Raw genomic sequence first — 17,883 nt, 5'->3', positions numbered from 1 at the left:
TAAAGGGGAAAACGATATCCGCACTAGGATTTGCGGACGACATTGCCTTATTAACCGAAACCCCGGAAGGCATGGAGAGACAATTGACGACGCTACTTTCGAATCTCAAAGAGACAGGTTTGAATGCTAACGCACTAAAGTGCAGATCGCTTACCTTTAAGGTAGACGGCAAAAGGCGACGAACGTTTGTCGACCTGGACACCACCTTCAGAGTGGATGATCAAGATTTCGTAGCAATGAAGCCAGATGAAACATTCAAATATCTGGGCATCGAGATCGGCAGAGGTGGCGCTCTGTCGTCGATTGGGAATATATTGGAAAGAGGACTAAAGGAAATAACTGAGGCCCCGTTGAAACCTCAGCAAAAGATGTTTCTGCTCAGGAACCACTTGATCCCAAAATGATCTACGGGGGCACGTTGGGAAACGTGAAGCAAAGCCTACTTAAGGTATTCGATATTAAAATACGAAGCAAAATCAGGAAGTGGTTGCACCTGCCGAAAGATACTGGGATACCATTCTTTCACACGGCCGCGAAGAGGGGCGGCTTAGATGTGCCCGAACTGGCAAGCCATCTAACACTCTTGAGAAGAAATAGGCTGACCAAAATGAAGGAGTCAACCGACGAAAAAGTCAGGGCACTGGGTCACAGCACCCATGTGTCAAAAGCAATTGGTAAGATGGGACTCCCCGTGATCAACGGGACACAGGTAGAAAACATGGCCGAAGCAAAAGCGGCACAAGCGGGTTGGTTTTATCAAACCCAAGACGGCTCGGGACTGAAGGAAGCCGCGGATGTGGAATGGCAACATTGGTGGGTGACCGACGGAACGGCACTCCTAAATGAAAAAACCTATATTGAGGCAATCAAAATCAGAGGGAGCCTAGCCCGCACTAGAAGTCGTGGAGCCAGGGGACGCCCCCGAAAAGACAAGTTCTGCCCCATAATGGGGTGCCATTCGGCGAAGAGAATTGAATCAATCGGCCACATCAGTCAATCCTGCCCGGATACTTGGGGTCTAAGGATAAATCGGCACAATGCCGTCATCAATATTCTTGTTGCAGGACTAATGAAAAATGGCTGGGAAACCCGGGTCGAACCAACGATACCGGTCGGGGATTCCAATAAGAAACCCGATATCATATGCTGGCAAGTGAAGGAAAAGAGGGCGTGGATAATAGACGTCCAGTCCAAATCGTCCTGGGCTCGCACATGGTCAAAGTTGGAGCGATGTCACGACAGGAAAAAGGGGAAATACGACCTAAAACCCATAAAAGATTGGGTCCGAGGAACTACAGGCGCTCGGGAGGTAAAGGTGACGACGGCAACCCTGTCTTGGAGGGGCTGCTGGGCAAAAGAGTCAGCATACGACCTTCAATGCATAGGTCTGAGACGATGCGACCTGAAAATTGCAACATTACGGGTGCTGCATGCGACCGCCCGGATGGTTACCGATCGGTTTAAGAAAGGTAGAAAACCGTCAAGGAAATAACAATGCTTGTCGTATTCGTTCAAATGCTTGCCTATTTAATAAATTTGCCTCCTTGCAAATTGTGGATTATGAATCGTGTGAGTCTCTTATAAGGTGGCAGGTCTCACTTCAGCTCCGAGCGAACTCTGAACGAGGGAGCAAGAACTCACCGACCGACGAAAAGGGAATTTCAGCCGCAAGGTAAGATATATATTCAAATATTCATTGCGGACCATAGGTCTGGCCGGGACAACCTGATACCAAGGTAAGTAGGACCTTCGGAGAGAAATGCCGTCCAAGTAGAAGGCATATAGACCGCACACCATGAACCATGGTGGTAGTAACGGACATGAAATTGACGATGTAACGACAAAAGGTAGAATTGCCTGACTGATTAACGGCAAAAGTAGAGCTATAAGTCGAAGTAGAAAAATGTAGAAGTGCCTGAAGGTAGAAGTAGTTGAAGGAAGCCAAATGAACGAGTGCAAATGGGTCGGCAGTAGCCCAGATGACGGATCAGAATACGATGCATGACCGGTTGGTCTGGCCGCCAAGGAGTTCTCTCAATCGCCCTAAAGAGCTACCGCCACGGTGAGAGGGGGTAATGCATGGGCGGGGTTGCGACTTGCCCGCTCCCCGGCGGCGTAGGTGAAGATCATTGGGCAAGCTGGAGGGGGATAGCATCCTCTGCAGTATGAAAATCGTAGCAAAATCGTGAAGAAGTCTGACCTAACCCCCTGCGGAGGGAGGCAGCAAGACGTCCCCTGATTGGAACGAAGGCCGAAAGTGAGCGGCCGCGATTGCGGGGTGGGCTCCCGTAAGATTCAATAACTTATCGATACCGTGGTGGGCATAGGTATCTCACTGAGAACCGATGGGCCTTGGCTCAAGACACCTGGAATCAAACTGGGATGCCCGCCTCGGGGGCGCGGGCGCACATCAGTAAGCTGGAATTGCCGGTCGGTACGAATGAGAAACATGCTTAGGTGGACCACGGCCGAATGTAAGCGAGGTTACCACGTGGACATAAGCGGACGAAAATTCAGTCGGGATGGTGGGCATTGGCTAGATGATTAAACCGAAAATCAGACCGAATACATAAGAGCCTTTGGCTCGATGGCTGAATTCCGCTATGAATAGTGTTTTTGTCAATTAGAGTGTTGGGCTTTTGTGATCCGACAAAGCGTTGCAAGAAGGCTTCTTGTTCTGCGAGTTCCAAGTTCGAGGTAGCTTCGAGAACCTCAAATCTACCTTCGAATTCTGCTCTTCTCTGTTCTTGTCTCAGTTTAATCTTTTCAAGTGCCAGCCTAGCGTTTCGGACTGCGGCTGACTTTCTTGAGGACGTGGCGGAATGAATACTCTGTGATTTATTGGAAGTTTGAGGTTAAATGCAGTCAAGGGTGACATTTGAAGATGAGTTCATGTTTTCTTCTCGGTAGGCATGGCAAGCGCGATGTGCATGGCGCTGACCACGCGCGACAGTTAATATCAGTAAATCTATTTCTTGGATGCTGTCACGAAGGTAGAGGTCTTTTTCCGCTTTTTCGTACAATCGGTCCAACTCGTCGGTGAGTTGAACGCAAACTTTGTGGAATTCGTCTTGACATTTGGTGACGTGTAGTAGCGATGCATATTGTATGGCGTGTGAGAAAGCGTGCTCGGCTCTCTGGTAAGCGGCGCTGGAATTTCGAAGGACTTAGTCGATATGCTGCTCGCTCAAAACCTGTCGACCGGCGGCTTGCAGTGTTCGATACATATCGATGTCAGTCTGCTCTCGTATTTTTTAACTTTATTGACACAATCAGTCCTTCACAGAACTGGTACAACTCGACGGCGAGTTGCACTGGAGCAATCGCTGCGAGTAATGACTGACTGAGTATAATTAACTGGCTAATAAGTCCGGACACAGTAAGTTTCCCCTTGTGTGTATTGTAGAATGTCGATCAAACAACCCAGACTATATCATACCGTAAAAAATACGCTGGCATATACTCTAAATGAGAAATTACATTAATTAGAGACAGATTCAGAGCGGCGTGGAAGCCCTGTTTACGGCACGACCGCTTTCGGAAAGAATGATTTGTGATCCAGTTTCTTCTCGCGTGCGGCGAGGTGACTCGAGCGTAACCAACCATTGATACGGACAAAAATCCACCGTGACACATGTGTACCAATTCTTCATCACGTGCTTGAATTGATTTTACCATGCAATAAAATGGTTTACATGAGCATGTCGGTCTTTTCTCACTACTTAGCTTACTTCTGCAATCGGTGGATAACTGCATCTGCGAGGCTGTCTCTTGTCACTTTCTGACGGTAAGGTACTAATTTGACCTGTTGTACGAATACAGACAGCTTATCTGAGGCTGGTAGCGAGAAGCGAAATCGCGCATAATCGCGAATTTCTGTTTTGTGAGCATCGGCCTGTTAGCTCTTGCAAGCATAATGTACCAGATAAGGCCGTGAATATCGTAGGCCCCGTGTGGCCATACTTGAAACAAGCATCAATCGGTAATTCGCAGTTCTTTACTTAACATTTAAATCTTCAACCATCTACAAACAGCGGTTGTTAACCGCCGGTCCGCGACAGATATATGAATTTTATACCTCAATTCCAAAATGCGTGAAGGTGGACGCTTTTCCATTAATGAGGGAAATGAAACATCGAATTGTAAATTTATTGAGAAGTTATATGCGAAAGCTGCGGAAGATTTTCAAACAAACGTCATTAAATTCCAACAGTGCAAATAAGCCATAATAGCAGTATAATAAGGCTTGGCAAAGAGCATCTAATCAATGTTTCAAAGGATACCGAAAAATCACGATTAAGTGGTGTTTAGCTGGACTTCGAAAGCCTCGCCTTGCGTAAACTTCAGCAGAATCACTGATAAATATTTGACGGTTTACCGGTCCGACACATTTTTGTTTTTGTAATTTTACCGGTCCGCGAAGTCACAAAAGGTTTAGAACCACTGCGAATCTATACCAGTAGGCCTATTCCAAACCTTTCTGTCTTCATTCCCCATTTCAGATTTTTTCCGAGTCTTCATTCCCCACTATAGGTCACTCACTAACCAAATTATCGTCGTATTTCCTTGTAATTTTTGGCATTACGGAGCAGTTATTTGCTTGTTTGAGTACACAAGACACACAACAACACCAGTACGCAAGACAATCGCTTCTAACTGCAACATAAAACCTATTGTGAACCGATACCAGTATCCTTAAAAATTTAGCGAAAGCGACGTTTCACGCCACACTGGTCGTACTGGATGCGTTTGTGACGCCATCATTGGTTATCCAGAGTTAAAAATGAGTTTTTGTGAAAAACGAGTTTTTGTGAAAAACACTCAATTTAATTTTCGATTACATTCCAGAGCAGTTAACTGGTAACGGTAATCGCGCATATCTCTCCTTAGATATGTAGACTATCCTGTAAATATATTGTTCAACATATGCGTCTATTCCCCATCAGAAAACATTGAATTCCCCACCGCGTGGGTTGTTGCCAGAATCAGGACTGATACAGTAATTCGTCAACCCTTCCCCCCAAACGTTGGTCTTGGACCCCCATGGGATCAGCAGCCCCTACTTAATGTTGGTCTTGGACCCCCATAGTGTGATTATTCAAACTTCTGATTCATGACTGAACTTCGTCAATAACATAGGTGAAGTAATAATTTCATTATAGATGATACAAAATGAAGGGGTGCATATCACCATTAAAGATCTGGTGCACCACTTGCAAAGTTAATCGTAAAGATTGACAAATCAGGACAAATACATATAACAGGGTTGAATAAGTCACAGCAAGGCGTGACAAGAGTCCACGAATTCGGTGACAGCAGTAAGAAGTTGACGGTTAATTAGACGGTTATAAGTAGTGGACTAGATATTTAGTCCATCATAGTAGGCTAATGGTAAAACGCCAACCAAAACTTGAAAATCCCTGGTCTAGAGTGAGGAAGACGTAGAACAGATTTGGTAACGATGTATCTAAAATCACAAAATTTTCTCTATCCTTCAAATGTTCAGTCGATAACAGCAGATCTTTTGTAGGCACGACACTTTGATCCAATCTCTACATACTGCGGATATACTCAGGAATATCCATCTTTCCCCACCTATCGATCCATCAGCACTTCAGAAATTAGAATAAATATTAAACCATATCTGGGCAGAAAATGACGTTTCTATTTAGGCTCCAACTTACACATTGGATGGTATATACATGTTGCCCGAAAATATACATTTTGACTTCCGAATAGTTCGTTATAGCGATAAAATACCACAGGTAATTATTTCATACAGCCTCTCTGTACGTAGGCGTGTTGCTGTTGTAGCATGATTAGTTGATCAAACTAATTCGCTCTTATTTGGCTATGTTATCACCGGTCCCAACGCAATAATTTTTGTATTAAAATTGAATTAAAAAGTCGACTCAAGGATGATATCGAATAGAAAAATATGTTTCATTGTATAGCCAGCTACAAGCCCTACATTCTACATTAAAAATGATTGCTGGTATGTTCGTGTTGAAGGGTGCAGAGAAGAATTCATGTGTCGATCGAAATTTATTTTATAAACCCAAAAACTAAAAACATGTGCCACAGACACCATGAGTCGCACAGGTCGAAGTTATTTGCATGTGTGGATAGATTCCTTCAGCATGCAGTAGTAAACAAATTGACAGAGCGTAACCATGTCAATATCATAAAAAATTTTTCAAGTATTTTCGGTCCCAGTGTCTCATCGGTACCAAATCTCCCCTACTCTAAGCTTATAGAAATGGGTGTCGTCGTTTTTTATCCAACAAGGAATTAAGTTCTTATAAACTGTTATTGTTTAGCACCACGGTCAGCATAAGTGGTAACAACGAGTAACTAACGATATATTATTTGCATGAACTGTATTCGTGATCAAATAGAGGTTGTAAAGGATTGGTTCTTAAACGGTGTGCCAATTGGCCTTCTCAGCGGTGCCGCGAGCGAATGTGGCAAAGAACGTCGGAATATAACAAAAAATAGGGAATCCAAAGTGTTGCATATTAGGTGGTTCTATTATTTAACCTGCTCACGACACACGATGAACAATGCGATGCAATGAACAGATATAAGGATGTCAAAACGACTATCTCTTGGCATCATATCAGCCTAATGTCAGTGTTCGATCTTCCTCGCTTTCTTTCTCCTTTCATCCTCTTCGTGTAATTGATACTTGATAGGGTCTTCCTAATCTAAATGCGCGGTGAGCACAGCGACACGGGGAGACGAATCTCAGCTATATATTTGACGCTTCGGAATTTTCAAGTGTCATGGAGTAAAACTGCGACCTCCGTCGTCAATGATGGTGATATTTGAAATTCACCTACATCTGGTGGCATTTTCTACATTGATAACTAACCAACTCAATATTCGTCGAGCAATTGGGTCGTGATGTTGAGGTGTGACCTAGTCGCCCCGATATAACCAGGTGCTGAACAGTGACATGATGCCGACTGATGACCTGAGATGCCAACATATAGCACGGCCCCTTTTGCCCATGACTGTGTGTAGTACATTACTTTAGTAAATCGGAGTGTGAAGCGGACCCGAGATAAATCTCTAACACTTGGTCAACGATTCTGGACTCGAACCCGCGACCCATTTGTGTTTCAGGATTGCAGTGCATGACTACGCTACTAGTCCCTCATGGTATAGTCGAAGTTTTATGGGAGTCGCGAATTATTTTCCCCTGTGAGAGTTGACGTGAGGTCGAAAAGGTTGGGAACACCTTTTCTAAGGTGTTAGCTTCGAGTGGGTCAATTGTTGCTAATTACTATTTTAAACATTTTGTTATTTCCTGACATACGTGGCATTTCTAGATACTCTAACGATATTGATATCACTCCCACGTTCCTGACCAAACGTCAAGACAAAAAACTCCTTCCTTGAGAAGGACGCGATTTATTTGAAATTCATATTTCATCACAGTCCACATTATTTGACTATTCGCATGGCATTGTACCACCGGGCTCGGGTTTCAGGGGCAGGGCTATTTTATGGCGGTTACATAGGCCTCTAGAGTTTACAAAAAGTATGGTTTTTATTGCTTCCTATCTCTTTGACAATGCAGGGTGGGACGCCGTGGGTCTTAGTGTGTTCCAGAACAAAATATATGTTTGGCACCGGAATGCCCGTGACCTGCGCTAGCATGTTTCATGTCTCTAAACCAAAGCATCCCAACGTTCCTTATCATTATATCATAAAAAGCAAGACATGTATCAGTAACTTATGTTGTATTTTTTGGTTTTTAACGTATCATTGTTTTGTCTGGAGAGTGGTACCCGAACTGAAAGCAACAAGGTCTCCACAAAACATCGAGCGAAGCGCGAAGAAAGTTTTCAAAGTGAATATTTCGAGCGAAAGATATATATTAATTTATGTTCCTCTTGCGCAATAATTTTGGGCCTTGAATAGCGTATGATTTCACAAGACTTCTCGTACCCTCAACTGATCCATGGACCCTTGGTAAAGACCATTGGTGTAGAATATAGATGGACTTATCTTGACACATCGAATCGAATTGAAACTGAACACTCGTAGTTGCTGAAATTTGCTGGAGGAATTAGAAGTCATAGTATGCTGACGGCGGTTGGAGAGTACCACTGCTCTGCTCTGTAGAACATAGTGTAGCGCAATTCTTCACAATATTGCAGAAATGAACGAATGCAAATGTATATACTGTAATTATCCTTATGTGTATATATGACCATACTGTATAAATATAAATGAAATATACAACAGAAGTATAAGTAAATAGCGACAAACTTAATCATTGTTGAAATTTTGTCAGATACAGCCACTATTTTGATTCCGATTGTTTATATGCAAATCTGATGTAGCAATCTATTTCTGATTAAAGTGAAACAACAATCATCGTGAACGTTTTTAAGAGCTTCCAAGATTGTGATAAATTGCATCCACGTCTTCAATTTCCGTTGTATCCGTCTGGAACGCCTCGTTTGTATAGATACTTTGCGGCGTCAAGAACTGCTTTGCGAGACTATAACAGCACTTATAGTCGCACTGAAAAATGATGAAAAGGAATTCTGTTCACTGCCAGAGGAAATTATGCAGCTTCTCGATAAATATTTAGGTCCAATATTCGAATTTACTAGTATAAATACCAGTAGCTAGAGAAAACTTTACAGCTACTGTGTAGCGTGATGAGAAGGCATCTTTGTCTTTGGTATTTGAGCACCATGATGCCAAAACTACTAATAATAAAAATTTAAAAATGTCAAAAATCAGATTTTATTAATTATTAAGTTTTTGCAACTTTTGCAACTTTTTTTTACAGCTTACGGCAGCTTCCTAAATACTCGTAAGATATGTAGAATGCTATTTTAAGCTGTTTGAAGGAATCTTATAGTGCAACTTTTTGCAGCTTTTGTCCATTTTTTTCATGCAACTCTTTTCAACATTTTGCAACTTTTCGATTTTTCATGAAAGTATTTTCGGTTTTGGTGAAATACACGACTGAAACACCGTAAATCAGCACCGAAGTACGGGCATTTCGGGAGCGGAGCCGGTGAATTGAACTTTTTTAGTTAACCGAGCAAAATGTGATCTTTTAGTGCAACTTTTGTCAAGAATAAATAAATAAACGCAACTTTCTGCGGATTTAACTGCAACAAAAACTTGCAACAAAAACTTGCCCTATTAATTAGTTAATTGAAAACTCCAATAAAAGCCGAGCTCATTATTGGCCACGGTCATTAAAATGAACTCGTTTTACGCGAGAAAGATAAGTGTGTGAAAAGCCATGATTTCCGCTTGGGGGTGAGTGAGTATACGAAGTATCGTTTGATATGAGGAATGTCTTTCGGTTACTGTTGACAGCCAGCTCAATCCTCCAAAGATTACGAATCGCAGAGGATTTTCTGTAGATGAGTGACAACAGTCTCTCCATCAATCTCTACTGTTGCAACAGCTATTTGTATTTGATAGGAGAAAAGTGAATTTCGAAGGAGCTTGAATAACCTGAGTTTAGAAGCACAGCTTCAGTGCAAACAATTTACGTTGAACAGCTGCAATAATATGATGTTTCTTGACACTGATTCTGAGTGGAGACTGCACATTTTGTCGTTTAGTTTGATAACATTGAGCGAATTGAAACGTTTTATATGGGATTACAATAAACAAGATGTGAGAAATTTCAAAAATATTCGAATTTTGAGATTTTCGGCATATGGCAGAATATACAATACATCCATGGTGATGCTCCCCACAATTCCGAAACGTAGTTAGTAGGCCTACTACATCATTGTCATTTTAGTCGTTCTGAAGTATATAAGATGTATTTTTCATCGCAGTATGGATTATATTCTAAGAATGTTTAACAGTACCTGTTTGCGAAGGCAACTTGATAACGATATTTAATATTGATTTATATATATACATTATTACACCTGGATCGGTGGTCCGCGAAGCCTCTGTATTTACAAAATAGTTGATAACCTCATTTTAATTTTTTTAATTATGAAAATCACGAGCCAGTCATTACTAGTAAAACTCCAGGGGCGGCATTACAAAACAACTACCGCACTGCGGAATCAACATTTACCGTCACAATTCGAGAGAAGCGGACAATCGCGATTACAAAACCCTCAATAACGATGTCTCCGAGAGCATTTTTACCGCTGACATTGACTTACCGCAAAACGTAGGGATCGAGAGAAAACGTTAACGATCTGCGTCACGAAAGTAGTGTAGTGATCTACTTTTGTTACGCACCCTCAGGCTATTTAGAATGTAAACTCTCTCATAATATAATTTGCGGTGGACTATGCCCGGTTTATGATGTCATCACAGACGAATTAGGCGACTGCAGTAGGTTATAGGCTCGATCCCCACTTATTCTGTTATGTGTATTTCCTGGATATTCTATTATGTATATTTGTATTAGTGAAATGCGTCTTGATAATATTAGTGCGTTAACTTTATAAAATGCGATTTTGAGCGCTGCGACTTGATAATATGAACCCCTACGCTTCTGATGCATGATTTTTTGTGATAAGGACCTAGGTAACATTCAGAGTCTGCAACGATTGTTTGGATATACATTATAGCAATACCCCCACTAAACTATAGGCGGTTATATTACTCTATTGCTCAGAGATAACTCATCCGTCCATATTTTAAACTTGATTTTATGTATACAAGTTACTGTCTCTGCAGCCTCCACATTTTACGACTTATTTTCATTAGACGCAGGCAAGCGATTCTCCAGTTCGGAGCTACGGAAACAAATCACTCGCATGTGCGCGTTCCGAATAGTCTTGTAGAATTTTCTAAAGTCGTAACAGCTTAGTAGCATATACGCGAATCCCAAGGTGAAAATAATCGAACGAACTATAGCCGTAGGCGTGCGATTCGCAGGGCTTTATTTATACAAACTCTATCGATGCCTGTACGCGAACCCCAGCGTTAAAACGATTAGGTCTAATTAACACGTTCTGAAGCCGAAAATTTAGTCAACATCATTGAGATAGCCATGATTTGAAGATGGTGATCAGACATGGGGTAATCGCGATTAGTAATCGTAATCGATTACGACGATTACAGCATTTTGAAGTAATCGTAATCGCAATCGATTACATTCGAAAAAAATCCGAAGTAATCGTAATCGTAATCGACTACTTCCCATATTTAATCGATTTTTTTTGTGAAAGAACGATTACTTTTTGTTTGTACAAGGACTATGACATTAACTGAGTATTCGTGAACAAGAATGAGATAATATACCACGTTAGCGGTAGCACAAACGTCTGTTTTCAAACGCCACTGACTCATTATTACGTCAGAAGTATTAGCTCCGCTCGTCATTGCGTAAGAAGTATCCACAAATAGTACAGAATATAATGCCTTTTATCGATCTCATAAATGATACTTTGGTATTTTTTCGGCCATACCGATTTCATTCCACTTGGTGACAATGTTGTGGGATAATCATGACTTCAAAAATGTGCTACGTCCAATAACAATCGTAGCTTCGTACCATATTTTTCGTATGCTACGATACCTCCAATCATGGTTTCAAGGCTTTAGCAGTGAAAAGTAGTATCGAAGCTATAATTCTCGTTGATAAATTAACTTTCAGTGGCGAGAAGCGTATAATTTCAGTACTCGAAAAAATCGTATTTTAGTACTCGACTCGAATCATTAAAATTAATACTCGATTCAGATTCGAGTACTCGCATCATTGTGCCCAGCCCTAATCGTAACCGAGCCGTGCTTAGCCGTTTCTCGTAACAGCAGCTCGCAGTATATGTATTAAGTTGAAGGCAGAATTTTTGTGTTCACTATATCTTATTCTCATATAACTTTACTTGAAACGGGCGTCAATCGTTATTTCACAGTTCGTTACTTAGCATTTGGACCTGCCGCCATAACCATCCGCTTATATAGCCTGACATGTTAGCGTGGGTTGTAGCTAGAATCAGCAATTCAGCCAAAACAGCAATTCGTCCCCCTGTCCAACCGTTGGTCAATTTTCAAAACTGAATTTAATCAATAATATCGGTAATTGCATTATATTACTATTCATTTATAACCTCTCTCAGCCCCGAGTGTCAGATTTACCTGTAGAGCTGGGGCACGTAATTCATAATCATAGCATCTGATATGTTGTTATAATTACTTTACTGTATATTGTTAATTCGCGACCTCAAATCTGTTGTATAATCAAAAGATATTGTACTCGCCCAAACGTAGCAGACTAAAAGAATATCTTTTGTGAGACGCACACACAAATTGTCATGGCTTTATTCCTTTGTGGATGCGCCGGGTGGCATTTGCATTGTGGGCCCAGATTGGAAGGACAGGAGTTATTAGTCACGCCCACCCAGCGCGGCTATTGACAATGGACGAATACCCTAAGTTTCGGCCATGGTATTTCTTTGGTATCACATCCCGCGGAGTTGCGTGTTGGCCGAAACCGCATATGTCTTTTGGTGTGTTGTGGGATCGTGGCGCGGTAATGACCGGCTCCGAAATGCCTCTTCCCATAAAATAGCCTATGCATGTTTTTTCTTGAGGGGAAGAGGTATGCATTTCAAACCCAGCTATCTACTGGAGCAGGGGTCACCAACCGTTTTGAAACAAAAAGCTACTTCTTGTGTAGTGTGTACTGATTATTGCTACGACCGACGGGTTACCACTTACTCCCGCCGTTTATCCATGTTCAGTTGGATTTCTCCACTTAGAGTAAGACAATCAGAGCACTGGGCCGGGTTTCCGCCCCTTACCAAGAACAAAAAACGCTCACTCGCCGGGACTCACACCAGCTCAGCTGCGTTGCTGCAGTGCGCGCCGAAGCGCAAATTTCCGATCTCCAATCTATAGATTCCCGTTGAGCCGCCGCGTGGGCGAAGACAAGCAATGCCCCGAGCGACTGCGTTCGTATCTTCCTTGGGGTCGGCCGACCCATGTTCAACTGCTGCTCATATGAAACCAGCTTCAACTTTCAAATCTCTCATTTGGGTATTCGCTACAGCGACCGCGGGCGACTCATTTGGTCCGCGTTGGTGACCCCTGTACTAGAGACATTTGAATCGCAAAGCTCGAAAAACATTTTTAAGAATTAATTAAATTCTCGAAAATACTCTATAATTTATGTTGGTTTACGAAAAACTTTTGAGTCCCCTTCGAGCACGCTCCCCACCCTATTAAGGAATTTGGGGTGCGGCAGGTAAAGACCTGGCAATAATGCAAATCGTTGGATGCGATAAATCATCCACTATAAAGTTGGGCAATTGGTATATTATGACGTAATAAGCAAATGACTCATGATGTATGAAGAGAGTTGATATCTCATTAAGCCTTTTCATCGCAATCCTTGTATTGTCTTCCAATATATCATTTGAGATTATAGTCCTAAGAAGCAAAACAAATGTAATCGTGAGTAATCGTGATTACTTTTCCAATGTAATCGTAATCGTAATCGACTACTTCCTGATTTTGCTGTAATCGTAATCGTAATCGTAATCGCGTGATTCCGAAGTAATCGTAATCGCAATCGATTACATTCATAAAGTAATCACCCCATGTCTGATGGTGATCGAGTGTGACAATAGCACTCGCCAAGGTTAGACAAACATAACCTTAAACTACTCTCTACTTCACAAAATATAAAGTTATAAAAGTAAGCAGATTTTGTCGATATTGCTTTGTGATGATTTTGATGTTGTTCCATACCGATTGGGAAGATAGCACACCTAATTTCGTAACTAACTACATAATCCCTAGTAACGTAGTAAGACGCATAACGGAATTTACGCAAAATCGGTATTGCTCTGCGATAATTCCGATCACTATGTTTTGATAATGACGTGCTTCCGAGAAATAAATAACATTCATTATACGTTAGATGATACTTTTCCTTGATATTCTATCATGTGTGTTTAGGACTAATGCAACATCACTATGTTTACGACATGTCTGATTTGAACACACTAATTTTGCGTATCACACCACAAACTGCGCAAGCCTTCAAAGTTGATAAGTAAACAAGTATTTGCACTCCATCAGAATACTAAAGTAGCTTTTCGCGTATATGTACCTGTAGCTAATACTAAAGTGCTTATGATTTCAGATTGCTTCAACTTCATGACATTTTCAGTATTAAACAGAAATATAGAACTAGAATACTAACTTTTATTCGTAAATAGCTACTTCTACCTTAAATTAATGGATTTATCTGAGATCATTGCTTTACTTAATCTCTCCAAAATGTGCATTGTACAAGTACCTCAGCATCGAAACCCTCTGGCTATAACTATCTGGCGGTATAATTGCAGCAATACTCGAGTACTAATTTAAAAGTAGCTTAGGTATCTAAATGAGCTCTGAGTCGCTGTTATCTCGCATCTGACCATGGAGTTAACACCGGTATTACCTTCGCTCACTGATGAAAAAGATGAAAGTTATTAAAGAAAGCAGATTTGTATGAAAACTCGTTAAATAGAAGTAAAAGTAGCCTTGAAACATAACTACTTACTGAAAAATCGTTACGTAGAAGTGGGGTTAGTCTACGAACATAAACACCTACTTACTTTTAAATCTCAACTTGTACTTGTATTCGTACTTTACCTTTACACGGCGTTTTTGTATAATGTATACTAATTTTATTAAAAATAAACCAAAAGGACAAATATAATTGATCAAATTCATTCATTTATGCAAAAAATTGAGAGTCTTGTCGTGATGGTCCGTTTCGAAATGCAAGCGGATAAACTAGACCAAAAGTTTCGAAGATGCGTTTTATAATTGCTCTAGGTGTGAAATAGACATCGCACTCTTGCGGGGAAACAACATGAATTCAGTCTTCACACCACAGAAACACAGCCTCTTGGTTAACATCACAAAACCGCAATTGAACTCAAGATTGCCATACACGGAATCGCTGTTAACGATGTCTGACTGCGGCGTTTCGACGAGTAACGAATTCTCGTATTTAGTATTGATTGTGACACATAGTCAAAACAGCGACAGTTTTCACAACCCGGTACATACATTGAACCAACTGATGTAAGGTGAAACACTACGTTCGCAGCAAAAAAAAGTTTGCAGGGTATGACCACCACCAACATATAGAGTAGTGAGTGAGTAATTAAACTACATACCCGGATTTTACTATATTCCGAGATCCGGATCACGATTCAAGTCTACCTGAGAATCCGAACTACCCTGTGAAGTTGATATATCAAGTTGCGAACCGTGAAAGGGTTGTAATCTCGGTGAAATAGTGTGCGACACATTTTTCCACAAGTCGAATGCATGTCGGTTCATACTAAGACCATTAGGAATTTGCACAATGACAGGTTATTGAAACCGATGCCAAAACTCAGTATAATAGATTGATATTGACCGCGTGTATGTTTGGCATATATGCAGCATCTTGGATCGGCGGTGGAGCACTGAATGGCACTGCAGAAGTCATCTACTCTCCTAAGCTTGGACTGATCTGGGCTATTGCGCCACTGTGTTACGGGTTTAGTGTTCAAGTACTTTATCTTTACACGATGTTTTTTGTAAAATGAATACTAATTTGATTGAAAACATAAAAAATAAAAAAGAGCGAAAAATTACATTATATCCCGGAACGCAACAAGAAAAGTCGTATGAATTTGTAAACTACTTGTTCATGACATAATAATAATTCTACTTGTACACTTTTTCACATTTTATAACACTTTAAGTAATACTTAACAGTTTCAGTTTTAAATAAAATACGGAATATAAAGTAATCGAAAAATTCGGTAACCAATTTCGCGTAGGCTATGCATGCATACAAATGAGGAAAGTTACATCAACGCGTGTTAAAGTAGCTGTATCGAGTTATCGAATGATTTTCTCCTTACATCAAAACAACTAGAATGTATAACTAAATTAAAAAACGTATCTAAATGAGCTCCAGGGCATTGTGATTATGCTGCATACCAAATTTCATCACACATTTCATGATGGAACAACTTTAAAACTAACGCAGTTCTATAGCAACTTTTGCCTAAGTCTGTGTTCGGTAGCGTGTACATATACACAGTCAGATTTAATAACAGAATTATCATGATAATATGTGACTCCTCACCTTGAAACTTGGTACGTAGTTGTAGGACATTGTGATTATGCAGCATACCAAATTTCCTCACGCATTTCATAATGGAACAACTTTAAAACTAACGCGGTTCTACATCGACTTTTTGCGTACATCTGTTTTGCGTAGGGGGCGTATAGCACGTACCTGTACATAGTCAACTTTAACAACGGAATTACCATGCTTAACATTGAATCCCAACTCGAAACTTGATACGTAGTTGTAGGACATTATGGTAATGCACCATGCTAAATTTCATCACACATCTAATGATGGAGCACCTTTAAAACTAACGCAGTCGAATACCTACTTTTACGCATATCTGTTTTGCGCGAACATAGCACATACCTATACATAGTCAATTTTAATAGCAGAATTACCGTGTTAAACATTGAATTCCCACCTTGAAAGTTGGTACGCGGTTATAGGAGATTATAACAATGCACCATACCAAATCCCATCACACATTTCATGATGGAACAACTTTAAAACTAACGCGGCTCTACATCGACTTTTTGCGTACATCTGTTTTGTGGGAGCGTATAGCACGTAGCCTACCCATACATAGCCAACTTTAATAACGGAATTACCATGCTTAACATTGAATCCCAACTCGAAACTTGATACGTAGTTATAGAACATTATGGCAATTCACCATGCTAAATTTCATCACACATCTAATGATGGAACACCTTTGAAACTATCGCAGTCGAATACCAACTTTTACGCATATCTGTTTTTCGTGAACATAGCATATACCCATTCATAGTCAATTTTAATAACAGAATTAGCATGCTACACATTAAATTCTCACCTTGAACGTTGATACGCGGTTGTAGGACATAATAACAATGCACCATACCAAATTTCGTCAGACATTTCATGATGTAACACCTTTAAAACCAACGCAGTTCTATACAGACTTTTGGCTAAATCTGTTTTTCCGTAGCGTAGCACGTACCTATACATAGTCAACTTTAATAACGGATTTACCATGTTAATAATCGACTTAGTTTTAAATAAAATACGGAATATAAACTAATCGAAAAATTCGGTAACCAATTTCGCGTAGGCTATGCATGCATACAAATGAGGAAAGTTACATCAACGCGTGTTAAAGTAGCTGTATCGAGTTATCGTATGATTTTCTCCTTACATCAAAACAACTAGAATGTATAACTAAATTAAAAAACGTATCTAAATGAGCTCCAGGGCATTGTGATTATGCTGCATACCAAATTTCATCACACATTTCATGATGGAACAACTTTAAAACTAACGCAGTTCTATAGCAACTTTTGCCTAAATCTGTTTACGGTAGTGTGTACATATACATAGTCAGATTTAATAACAGAATTATCATGCTAATATGTGACTCCTCACCTTGAAACTTGGTACGTAGTTGTAGGACATTGTGATTATGCAGCATACCAAATTTCTTCACGCATTTCATAATGGAACAACTTTAAAACTAACGCGGTTCTACATCGACTTTTTGCGTACATCTGTTTTGCGTGGGGGCGTATAGCACGTACCTATACATAGTCAACTTTAACAACGGAATTACCATGCTTAACATTGAATCCCAACTCGAAACTTGATACGTAGTTGTAGGTCATTATGGCAATGCACCATGCTAAATTTCATCACACATCTAATGATGGAACACCTTTAAAACTAACGCAGTCGAAAACCGACTTTTACGTATATCTGTTTTGCGTGAACATGGCATATCCCTATACATAGTCAATTTTAATAGCAGAATTACCGTGTTA

General features: G+C 40.5%; 2 protein-coding genes across 2 annotated transcripts in view; both read right to left on the bottom strand.

Moving 5' to 3' along the window:
• Positions 1–17,883, bottom strand: part of LOC145437976 (uncharacterized) — a 574,293-nt gene that overhangs the window by 323,569 nt on the left and 232,841 nt on the right. The window lies entirely within an intron of this gene.
• LOC145437898 (receptor-type tyrosine-protein phosphatase epsilon-like) overlaps positions 8,172–17,883 on the bottom strand; it is a 30,079-nt gene continuing 20,367 nt past the window's right edge. The window contains exon 5 of the mRNA XM_080315285.1: positions 8,172–8,538. Coding sequence (XP_080171411.1) covers positions 8,401–8,538 — 138 coding nt within the window. The 3' untranslated portion in view covers positions 8,172–8,400. The remainder of the gene's footprint in view (positions 8,539–17,883) is intronic.

This window comes from Botryllus schlosseri, chromosome 4 (assembly GCF_051294905.1).
Source record: "Botryllus schlosseri isolate E-star chromosome 4, Bs_hap1, whole genome shotgun sequence".
Taxonomy (NCBI): domain Eukaryota; kingdom Metazoa; phylum Chordata; class Ascidiacea; order Stolidobranchia; family Styelidae; genus Botryllus; species Botryllus schlosseri.
The sequence above is the reverse complement of the archived record's forward strand: the minus strand, read 5'-3'. Positions and strand labels throughout refer to the sequence as shown.